Below are 11,923 nucleotides of genomic sequence, written 5' to 3'. Positions count from 1 at the left end.
TATTTAAACCGGACTGGAACATACAAAACGACGACACTGAGGGACAGACGTGAATCAAGGTAAGATCGGATTTACTTTATACAATCATTTATTGATTGATTGATTGATTTTTAACATCAGTCCTGTCCAAACTGATAGCAATAAGTAAATAAAACGATATAAGAGTTAATTGATTGGTCTTTTTCTCTGCCCTTTAAAAGTCTGTCACGTGTTTGTTTGTTTTTATAACACTGGCATTTTCAGTTCCATATGAATGACATTTAAAGTTGTAAAAAAAAAAAAGTGATTTTCATCTAATGTACGAGTGGTTTAATTCATGTAAAAGTTTCGCATGGACAAGTACTGTATATGAGTGATAGCGTTGGTATGCACCTCTTAACTCATTCACTGCCATTGACGGCTTTAGACGTCCAAAATTCATTTGAACTATTTCTATTAGTTTAACATTTTTCCACTTTTGTTAACAAAGGTATGAAAACCGAGAAAAACGTTTTTATTGTACATTTAGAACAGATATAAAATTTGGGATTAATCATGAGTTAACTATTGTAGTCATGCGATTAATTATAATTAAAACTTTTAATTGCCTGACGACCTAATTTTTAATAATCTTTTGTTTTTCTAAAAAAAGATTATTTAAAAAAAGAAGAAATGATTATTAAAAATTAGGGCGTCAGGCGATAATTAAAAAAATATTGTAATTAATCACATGACTTCAATAGTTAACTCATGATTAATCAAAATGTTTATGTCTGGTGTAAATGTCTGGTCTACAATATTTTTCCCCTAGATTTTCATACTCTTGTTAACAAAAGTGGATTTTTTTTTAAACTAATAGAAATAGTTCAAATAAATTTTTGACGTCTATAGTCGTCAATGGCAGTGAATGAGTTAATAAGTCCATTGACCTTTTGTATGAAAAAAAAAAAAAAAAGACAGAAATGTTCCCAATACTTTTGGTTGAGCAGTTTACGTGTGCGTTAGTTAACAGACGTGAACCACATCCACCCAAACAATCCAAAACAGTCCAATGACATTTATCATGTTTCACCTAGCTACTGTATATGTGTTTTTGTTTTTTGTTTGTTTGTTTTGACTTAAGATGCCAAACTGGGGAGGCGGTGCAAAGTGCGGCGCTTGTGACAAGACTGTCTATCATGCAGAGGAGATCCAGTGTAATGGGAGGAGCTTCCATAAAACCTGCTTTGTGTGCAGTAAGAACTTGCTCACTCACCTCATCATCTGAATGAAATACTAAAAAAGGAAAAAAAATGTCATTGTTCTGTTATGCTTAGGGTCGTTGCTAACTTTATCACATTCACTCTGGTATAGTATGGAAATGAAAAAGTGACTGCGTGTAAGTTATTAACATAATCCAAAGAAAACCCTTGTTTTGGGGGTTGGTATAATTTTAAGAATAAATCCAATATCATATTTGGAAACATGCTGTGAATTATCAAGAGATTCGAAAAAATTAACTGATCGTAGCAAAGACGTCCGTCGAATCAACTCGGCAATAAACAATAGGAAAATGAAAAAAAAAAAAAAAAGGAAGGTTGAGTCAGCCTGAGTGATATGGAAGTGATCGGATGTATTACTAATGTCACGATGCCGCCATGTTTGGAGGTCACTTTACCAGTTGCAGCTGTCCTGTCCAGTCTTCATATACTTGCCCGTATTTGTTTATCTGCACAAGATTCGGTTGCAAGCACACACACGGTGTGATGACTAGTTTGTTCCACTGGGATGTCTGAAAGGCCTCCGAGATAAGCCCGTCCCTCCACGCAGTGTTGGTCTTTTCTCCAAGCTTCACCTCGCACTTGCATCTCTTGCTATGAATAGAAATGCAACACATTTAAGTATGTGTAATGGCTCTGCTGACTGATAAAAACCTGCTAGGTGCTGGCTTTGTTTCACCGGCACTCCAGTTTGACACCACCCTGTCCAGAGACCAGTTCCACTGCTTTCAGAGTCAAAATGGCGGTCTTACTTTTGTGAATATGAGATCTTCGCGCTTTGAAATGCGTTAAGACTATGGATCCTTGTAGGATTATTTTGACTTTATAATGTGATGAAATGTCATTTGACTACTATAACATTTTGCCTACAAAGGGAAAAGTGCAATCTAACAGAAATTGTACGTAATTGGTCGAAGTTAGATGAATGTTGCACATTTATTACTTTTTTTTGGGGTTTATAGTTTTATTGAACATATAAACATAAAGAAAACACAAAGCAAATTAGAAGTATAAAATATAAGTTGAATTAAAAAAGAAAGAAGGAAGAAAAGAGTTGATATGTTTAAATGTATTACCTTTTTTTTAATGAAAGAGTCAAAACCGTGTATTAATACATTTTAGTTCTTAGGCCATCTGAAGATTGTACATTATGCAAATAAATGTAAAAACTCCTTAGAAAATTAAAACATGTCAAAAGGCTAGCATGTGTCACGTTAGCTACTGCTAGCATGGAGCTGTGGTGGTTCGATTCGGGTTGAATTAGCCTGGCCAGCCGGTCTACGCTCTTTTAATATTCTATACAAAGAGTAGAACATTTACGTCAATAATTTCAGTGATTTGAACGATTATAACGATGTTTTGCCTATTTTTATTTAGTCCACACCCTTAGGTTTTGCCTCCTGTTGCTAAAAAAAGAAAAGAAAAACGGGTCAAGGAAACGTAGCTCAGAGGTAAGCGGAGGGAGCATTATTCGGTTTAAATAGATAATTATGACTAAAATATGTAGAAAACAAAATGATACAATTTATCACACTAATTCTTACCAGTTGGGAAGTGCTCACTACAAAGCACTGTGGTCAGGTCATGGTTAGCCTCCATTTCGAACCGTCCGGTTCCACTCGTTCATTGCATTTACACTTTTCTGTAACGTTCAATGTTTGTGGGAAAAACATGGAATGGTAATTAAGTTTCCTTCATAATGGTTGGAACATCCAACCGCACAACAATTTTTAGGTTTGATTTTCTGATAACTTTGTATGCTAGTCACAGGCAAAAGCAATAATAATAATAAAAATAAAAGGTTTTCCGGTGATCACTTTGTCCACTTGGTTTACTTGCATCAGTATCGGCGATACTGTCCCTGTATTTACTTGGTATTGGATCGATAACCAACAAAAAGCAGTATCACACCCTGACAGTAGTGTTATCTGTTTGTTCTGCACACAACAGTGAGCTGCAGGAAGGCACTGGACAGCACCACGGTGGCCGCACACGAATCTGAGATCTACTGCAAATCTTGTTATGGCAAAAAATATGGGCCAAAAGGTTACGGATACGGGCAAGGTGCTGGAGCGCTCAGCTCTGACCCAATTGGAAAGCACGTCACCCTGCAGCCTGATGAGTATGACGATGACAATGCATTCCAGTTGCTCCATAGATGTGACTCTTATATTATAAAATGAGCCATTATTTTGTCTTTTCCAGCACTAAACCACGGCAAACTTCCACAAACTCCACTTCTAACAAGTTTTCCCAGAAGTTCGGAAGCTCGGATCGCTGCTCTCGCTGCTCCAAAGCGGTCTACGCAGCAGAGAAGGTGATGGGAGGGGGAAAGGTGAGCAGTTTGCAGCCATTGAATTCAAAATATAAATTAGTCTCTGCATGCAAAATTCTGTATCACTAGATATTGTGTAAAAGAAAAATGTCATTTTATACTTGTTTGTGTCCGCAGCCTTGGCATAAAACATGCTTCCGCTGTGCTATGTGCGGTAAAAGTCTGGAGTCAACCACGGTGACCGACAAGGATGGAGAGATCTACTGTAAAGGTATAAAGGCTCAAAAATTTCGCATTTGAAAGCAGGCAGAAACACCAAAAACAAAACAACTGAATCCTAATTTTACTCTTCATTTTTTCCCCCCTCAGTTTGCTATGCCAAAAACTTTGGGCCAAAAGGATTTGGACTGGGGAATGCCGCCATGTTGGAAGAACGAGAGTGAACACTGGAAGTCGGGAGGATGAACTCGCCTTCAACTAACAATGTTACACCAGAGCAGTAGCCTGGTTTGTTTGTAATAAACTACATTTGTACCAAAACTTCCACCTCGATCCATTTGAGCGGAATTCCACAGAGCGCACACACCTGAATAAGAATACACAAGTTGTTTTATTGAAGTGGTTTTTCGTTATGAAACGCATGCAATTCTTACAAAACGGACTTAGCACGTAGAAAGATCTGAACTCTCCGAGAACACGTTTAAAAAATAAGCTTGAGACGTGTGAAACGCAAACGTCAATAACAATTTTTACATTTCTGCAATACATTTGGAAGTGATTTGTTTGACCTCCACAGGTCAAAAAGGCAGCAGCAGGCTGTACAAAAAGCAAAAAATAGAAACACGTTGCTTTGTTTTTTTCCCGCCATCCACTGGAGTGGTTTTACTTCACAATGAGCCTTTAGATGGATTAGAAAAATAAATAATTGCACTGTTTGCACTTTTTGGTCCACAGCCACTGCTTAGGTCTCCCCTGAGCGTTTACACCATGTCCGTGTGTCTGAACAAGCGCTGGTCCCGGCCTGGCGGGAACTGCTGCGTCCAGTCGATGATGGCCGGTTTGAAGAGGCCGCAGCATCGCAGTTGGAAGAAGGACGCCAGGTTCCTCACCACGCCCAAACTATTGAGAGATTCATGGACGTAAATCGCGACTGGCATGTGGTCAAAAAATCAGTGAATTCACATCACTTGCGACAACTCACTTGTATGGATTTTGAGACAAGGACAAGGATTGTCCCTGTTTTCTCGCGTGCATCATCAAGCTCATCCTCTCGGCAGTGGTCAGTCCGAGGAAAGCGATCTGGCCCAAAAGGGATGAACAGTAACATTTCTGCGACGATGCCACTGCGCGCTGACGAGCGCCTCACCTGGTAGAGCTGCAGGAGCAGGATGAAGCTGGACCAGCAGGTGTGGTACAAGGCCAACAGGAAGATGCACAGCAACCACGGGGAGCAGGTGACAACGGCAAAGGCCACTCCCACAAAACCTTGCTCCTCATAGTGTGGCATGCAATGTGTCGACCAGTCTGGAAAAACAGAAACATGTACACATCAACTCTTTTGAGTGCTGTTGATTTGAATAGTCATCAATGGGAACCCTAACGAGGAGTGCCATTGACGGAATTTGCCGTCATTGTGATTATGACTCACACGTGACGCAACCGTAGAACATCCAGACGCCCATGAGCGAGAGTGAGAGCAGGAAGAGGACAAAGTATCGATGGTTCCTGGCGCCTGCAACAAAACCAAAAAGGTTTCAAACTGAATTCACTTTTAAGAACCCACGTTAAACTCAACGGCACTCGGAGAGAACAAAGGCAGACGCATTTTGTCAAATGACTACGGTGTTGGTCAGTAACTAACATTGCTGTTCATTAATTATAAATTTATCCGACAACTGGTTCATCAAAAATTGCTTTTATTAATTTTCTATTAAATCTGATTAAATAAATGGTTATTTATAAATAATATAAGAAAAATCTTAGTTAAAACATAGTGCATAAAAATATTTGATTAAATAATTGGTTGATTTTAATCAAATCAAATACAAATAAAATAAACTATACTGCTTATCCTCATTCGGAGTAGATTATTTTTATTATTAAAGTAATTTACATACAAATTTGTACATGTTTTCCCCTCTAAATTATTTTATGTTCTGCCCCACCATAGAGAAGAAAATATTTCGCATCCCTCCAACTCTCCGACGCAACTATAAATAATATCATTTGACTGGAGAATTGTTTCAAGTACACCTCTGCACAGAAGCTAATATTCCCTGCGCACTTTGACAATGAAAGCACTACTGCCACCTCCTGTAGTGGATGCGCAATTACACAGCAAAATAAAAAAAAATACAAACAAAATAATAATATTAATAAATTCTTGAGGACACACACGTGCCCTCAGCAGAGGCAATAATTGGAAACAGGTCAACACAATAGCCTTGAAAAAAAGAAGACTTGGGTCCAAGTAGAGCAGAAGTATGTTTTACCGATGCAGGTGTTGGTCCAGATCGAGTGATGGTCCTGCTTGGCTACACACGCGTCACATTTATGGCAGTGGCTCGCTCGAACTGGTTTCTTAATCTGAGGCAGATTCAAAGCATCGATAGCAGTTGCCATGATAAACTGCTGCTGTGATCAAGCTCTTTTGCTGGAAGTCTCACCATGCACGAAGTGCAGAATATACTGGGGTCCAGACAGCCAGCTTCAGCCAACAACAACACATTCTGTCCAGGCAAAGGAACAAAACATTGATGTTCCGAATGTTTTCCTGACAATTGCAACAACAAGCCCCCCCCCCCCCCCCCCCAAAAAAAAATGTTCTGACCATTTTCTTCTCTTCTTCAGTCGCCTTTACAAAGCCAGGGTCAGTCTTGCAGGCACGGAGGTAGTAATAGAGCAGAGCAGTGCCAGTGAGTGTGAAAAGAACCTGCACTGCGGCGCTGTGGCCATGTGGGGGCGCAAATGTTAAGAAAAAGTCAATCAGCCTAGCAGGCGAAAATGTAAATTGTGAAACCGGACGACAATCAAGAACATATCAGCAGCTGATAGTATAAAATATGAACGAGAAGTGAAGGCTGCTAAGCTAACTCTTGACGAAAACAAAACGACACCCGCAAACGTTCCTTCAGCCAAAGGATATCTGGCAGGAACCACAGGCACCAAGTGACAAGCATCCAGAAGATGGAGGCCATGAGAGTTGTAGCTGGTAGAAGTGACTGAAACATGGCACTGGGGAAATTCCTGTAAAGACACGATGAGACACAATAAGTACAACTACATACAGCTTCTTTACAATTAAAAATAATATGACAAAAGCTATTGATGTGTTAATCACATTTGTTCTATGTACTCAGCGTTTGTCAGTGTTTCTTATCACATTACATTTGAATATCTCACATAACCTGTTGATGACAAGAAAGGCACAATCTGTATCGTAGCTTATTGAAACAAAAGACATTTTAAAATAAGACAAATTAAGTATGACCAAAAATAATAATCTACTCCCGATTTTATACTAATTTTCCACATTTTTGTGACAGCTCATTTGTTCTAGCTGTCAAATTCTAAAAAAATACTTTATGGACAACCTGTATATTATTTGACAAGAGCAAATGAACCTTGTGGCCAGACTGACTGCGGCAACCACGCATACGAGCAGGATCCCTTTGAGCAACCACGAGTCTGAATCCATATCCAATATGGCAGCCAAACAGCCAAACATGGCAGTGGTGAGCAAAAACTGAAGAAACACCTGAGTAAAAGAAACAAATGGAGCACAAATGACATTATAAAGATGAAACGTAGTATGCTTGAAAGATATTCGTCTGCGTACTTTGTATTTGGTGACGATTCGTAAACAGCGCGAGTTAGCGCGGGTCCTCTCCTGTTGGACTTGGTTGAGCATGTAGATGAGGAGGGGGCTGTGCACCTGGTGGGCCAGCTCGAGAGGTGTGTGGTCCTGAGAGGGGTCAAACAAAGGGAACAGCGATATGAAGCATATGTTGGTTCTTTTTTTACTATCTTTTTGTGGTGTGTGTATCGCTTAAAAAACAAAAAAAACATCTGTAAAGTAAAACCGGATATTTGCAATTTTCTTTTTTTTTTCTTTTTTAGAAGATCACTAAAACTATTCACTGAAAAACACACATTTCGAGGTGCTAGACAGCAAACAGCAACATAATGGATTCCAGTACAAGTCCGACAGTCAGATGAGGCTCCTTAACTCATTCACTGCCATTGATGGCTATAAACGTCAAAAATTCATTTGAACCATTTCTATTAGCGTAACATTTTTTTCCACTTTTTGTTAACAAGAGTATGAAAATAATATATTTTACATTTAGAACAGATATGAAATTTGTGATTAATCGCAAGTTAACTAGTGAGGTCATGCGATTAATTAGAATGAAAAAATATATATAAATATACAGTATAAAAAAAAAAAAATTAAGAAAAAGGAGAGCAATGATGATGACATGTCAAATCGGTAAAATTACCGAATGAACAATACTAAGCTCTCCAGAAAAAAAAAAAAGAATGAAAAAAAGGAAACACCTCTTGCCCCAAATTTTTAATAACAATTTTTTAATGAATTTATGGCAGTGAATGAGTTAATGGATTAACTCAGGAGAAAGCAGGCAAGCGAACTTCTCCGTCAACAGAGATGCTTTACTGTAAAGTAGATGACATGAGTATGAGGCTTACGTTGATGTTTTCTATATCCAAGCTGGCTCCGGCCTCCAGCAGGACGCACGCAGCGTCGACGTTGCCCGCCAGCACGGCGCAGTGAAGCGGAGTGTTCCTGTTCACTTTGTCCACGGCGCTCACGGAAGCGTTGTTTTTGATTAAGAAGTTTGTGGGCTCAGGCCTGCAATGCAAAAACATTTCGACAAACAAGCATTTACATTTATGGACACTCTAAGAGTCTTCAATGAAATGTACCCAATAATCTTCTGGGCTGCCAACATCAGAGGCGTCTGTCCATTGCAGTCTGGGCCGTCAACTTCCTGGAAGGCGAATGACAAAAAAAGTCATCTAACAAAAAGAACAACCTATCAAGAGTGCCGGGGGGGGGGGGGGGGGGGGCTGACCTGTCCCTTGGCCATAAGATAAGCTGCTATGGCCATGTGCTGGAAGAGGATGGCCAGGTGAAGAGCGCGATAACCTTCTCCGTCCGCAATGGAGGGATCTGCTCCATACCTTATCAGCTGAATGACCATGGGCAGGTGGCCCTGTCTGATGGGACAAATGCAAACTGTCCTTTATTGAACAAAGACAATGAGATCTCCAGACTGGACAATGTGCAACTATTAGCATATCATTGATATTCATCTTAATATTTGACTTTTAGAAACAGCTGTTAGCAATGACCTAGTAGACCATTTGTCACCTTATGGCCCAATGAAGAGGTGTAGAGTTCAAGTCTCCTCCAAGCTGGTCAACTATTGCCCCTTTAGAAATGTAATACCTAAAAATTTTTTTAAAAAAAGCAAAGAAAATACATGTTGGCAGGTTTTTAAAATTTACATATTGTTACCAAAATCCATCTGCTACAAATTAAGAATAAACCACCATGCTAATGTGCCCAATGATTTGGCATCTGTGATTAAATATCGACAAATGTCAGCTCAATAAACACTCTAAAAACTCTCACACAAATTAAACCAAACACGCACGCTAAAAACAGTCGGGTTAAAAGTAACCCAAATATGGATAAAAAAATGGACCGACCAACTTCATGGGTCAATTTGACTCAACTTTCTGGGTTGTTTTGTACAAAATGACCCATTTTTTTGGCCCAAGTAAAGGATCTGACCAATATTTAAGAGTTGTTTTACACTAAAAAACAATTTATTGACTCCAAAGAAGTAGAGGATTGGTCCATTTTTATAATGCATCACATTTATATAGTGCTTTTCTAGACACTCAAAAGACACTTACATTATTCATACACTAGGCAGTAAACTACTTAAGTAGCCACAGCTGCCCTGGGGCAGGCTGACGGAAGCGTGGCTGCCAGTGTACGCCTATGGCCCCTCCGACCACCATCAAACATTTGCACCTTCCGTACACCAGTGTGAGTAGCACTGGAGGCAATGTGTGTAAAGTGCCTTGCCCAAGGACGCATGACTTGGGGACAGCGGGAATCGAACAGCCGACCTTCTGGTTACTGAACGACCGTCTCTACACCCTTAGCCACGCCCGCCACATTTTTAACCCATAGTTGTTTTTGTTTTTTTTACCCAACTGTTTTCATAGTGAAGACAAACAAAAAAAGACGATTGCACATGTTCGTACTTCACCAGCTCCAAGCGATTGTTGATGGCCGCCCAGTGCAACAGCGACACGTTCTCTTTGTCCAGCTGCCTGACATCGTATCCAGCTTCCACCAGCTCCTTACAGCGATCTAAGATGCCAAACCTGCATGAAATGCACAAAGCACTCATCAATGATGTGCCGAAAATTGGTAACACACAAAACAGTGGGGAACATGCAGAAGTCTCCTTCATTATTTCACATGGAACTCATTAGCAACATATGCTAAGCTACAACACTTGATCAACAACTGACCTAACATCATGTTGATGTGCTTCTGTAGGTGCTGCTGTTTTGGTTAGCAAAAGGGGTTTAACAGCTATTTAATATTCTAATGAACAATAGCGCCGACTGACATTAGGGCTGAACAATTTACGTATACTTTTCTGATCAAAATCTGGATCTAAACCAATCAGCTGCGAGCTGGTTTAAAAAAAAAAGTACATCCACGTCGCACTATACAGGCTACTCACCAACTGGGGGAGGCTAACTTGCTACATCATGTCTATCTAGTCGAAATAAACGTGGGGATCCTCTCCTCTAATAATCCTAGCCTTCAAATTTAACTTAATAACTCATTTAGAAATACTTCTACCAGTACTATAATTTTTACACCTTAATTGTTATTTTTCACAATATATGCCCCTATTGTTTAAAATGATTTAATGAGCATTATTTACTGTGTATAGCAACAGTTACACACATGGCAGAACATTACATCTTACCATCAACACGTTAAATGTTATGACAGCAGTGAGACAAGAGAGAGGACCTTGTGTTGAGCACACAAAAAGGTGTGGCTCAGCAGAGAATTTCTCTCATACTTCCTTATTCCCGCGAGAGGTGGCCTTTGCTCTGCTTTGCTCCATTTACCTTGACTGCAAGAGTTGACTTTTTTTTTTTGTAGCTTTACATATATAACAACATTAACAACACCAAGCCCTGACATAAAAATCTCATAACAACAATGTATTACCCTTAAAAAAACTGAATCTAAAGCAAGATTTATAGCACAATTCCTAAGTGAATTGACTGAACCAATTGTATTTACAAAAGTCTTACTGCGATGCCTTGATAATGTCCCAGCTGCTGCTGTCATCCAGGTGTGAGCGTTTCTTTGGCTGTTGACTGATATCCAACGCCTCATCTGCATTGTTGCCAAACTGTCCGTGAAAAGAGGGCACAAACGGGAGCCCCATCGCGCCAAACGCCGCCGCTCTCGGCCCATGACTGTGAGAATGGCCTGAATGTCCATGGTGACAGCTGTCATGTGCATGACTGTGACTCTGCAACAATCCAAACAGAAAAGAAATGTGCAAAATTGTTATGTAATCAGCTTCATTGCAATAACCACTGAACATTTCCGTTACCAAGAGTCCTGTAATATTTGTTGCGTTTACATTTTTCCCTTTTCTAAAACGGAAAAAAATAAAATAAAATACTCGTCTCATCTTATTAAATAACTGGTTGATTTAGTATAAATAAAATAAATTAGTACACTAAACACTTATCACTGACACTCATTTGCTCATGAAGAATATGACATGTGGCTTTGACAAGACTCACTTTGCAGGAAACACTACCACTACATTTTAGATAGGTGAGTATGAGGAAGATGCTTCCTGTAATGATTGCACACTTTCACTGTCACTCCACTCATACCTCAACCGAACCCGAATTTCCAACCCGCAAGGTGGGTGTCAACAGTCGCAATGAGGCACATATAACCACAAAAAGAGTCAAATGTCAGCTAACTAGCTAGCACACTGTTTACTATTGGGCTGCTAGCACGAGGCTAGCGAGCTGAAGCTAACAGTCTGACAGTTGAGAATCAGGAAGGGCAGGTTATTCCGCTTTGAAGCAACTTGCAAGCAGACTGGCTCGCCAATTCTAGCAAACTGACAATAAGTTCAAATGTGTTAAAACAAGTGACTTAGCAAAGCAAATAAAAAGGTCATACATATTCATCATAAAAGCAGACTTACATCGCTACCTTTGCTCCAATCCATTTTGTTGTGAAGGAATCAGGGAAAGTTGCCGCTAACGGAAAGCCCAGTGTCAAAATTCTACTTCCGCTACGTGCCTTTCA

General features: G+C 39.7%; 2 protein-coding genes across 2 annotated transcripts; one reads left to right on the top strand and one right to left on the bottom strand.

Annotated features, from left to right (window-relative positions):
• Window positions 1-40: 40 nt before the first annotated feature.
• On the top strand, window positions 41-4,053 carry csrp3 (cysteine and glycine-rich protein 3 (cardiac LIM protein)). The gene is made up of 6 exons (XM_077563388.1): window positions 41-59; window positions 1,103-1,214; window positions 3,189-3,360; window positions 3,444-3,573; window positions 3,691-3,784; window positions 3,883-4,053. The coding sequence occupies exons 2-6, from the start codon at window positions 1,103-1,105 to the stop codon at window positions 3,954-3,956; spliced, it is 582 nt and encodes a 193-aa protein (XP_077419514.1). The 5' UTR covers window positions 41-59; the 3' UTR covers window positions 3,957-4,053.
• A 51-nt stretch (window positions 4,054-4,104) lies between these two features.
• On the bottom strand, window positions 4,105-11,923 carry zdhhc13 (zDHHC palmitoyltransferase 13). The gene is made up of 17 exons (XM_077563389.1): window positions 11,820-11,923; window positions 10,897-11,120; window positions 9,817-9,939; window positions 8,909-8,986; window positions 8,610-8,754; window positions 8,461-8,525; window positions 8,224-8,386; window positions 7,352-7,477; window positions 7,137-7,270; window positions 6,659-6,759; window positions 6,344-6,468; window positions 6,180-6,242; window positions 6,006-6,099; window positions 5,162-5,245; window positions 4,880-5,037; window positions 4,715-4,812; window positions 4,105-4,632 (listed from the first exon to the last, which is right to left on the bottom strand). The coding sequence occupies exons 1-17, from the start codon at window positions 11,841-11,843 to the stop codon at window positions 4,494-4,496; spliced, it is 1,944 nt and encodes a 647-aa protein (XP_077419515.1). The 5' UTR covers window positions 11,844-11,923; the 3' UTR covers window positions 4,105-4,493.

Source organism: Vanacampus margaritifer, chromosome 4 (assembly GCF_051991255.1).
Source record: "Vanacampus margaritifer isolate UIUO_Vmar chromosome 4, RoL_Vmar_1.0, whole genome shotgun sequence".
Classification (NCBI taxonomy): Eukaryota; Metazoa; Chordata; class Actinopteri; order Syngnathiformes; family Syngnathidae; genus Vanacampus; species Vanacampus margaritifer.
Note: the sequence above shows the minus strand (reverse complement) of the source record. Positions and strands in the feature narration are given on the sequence as shown.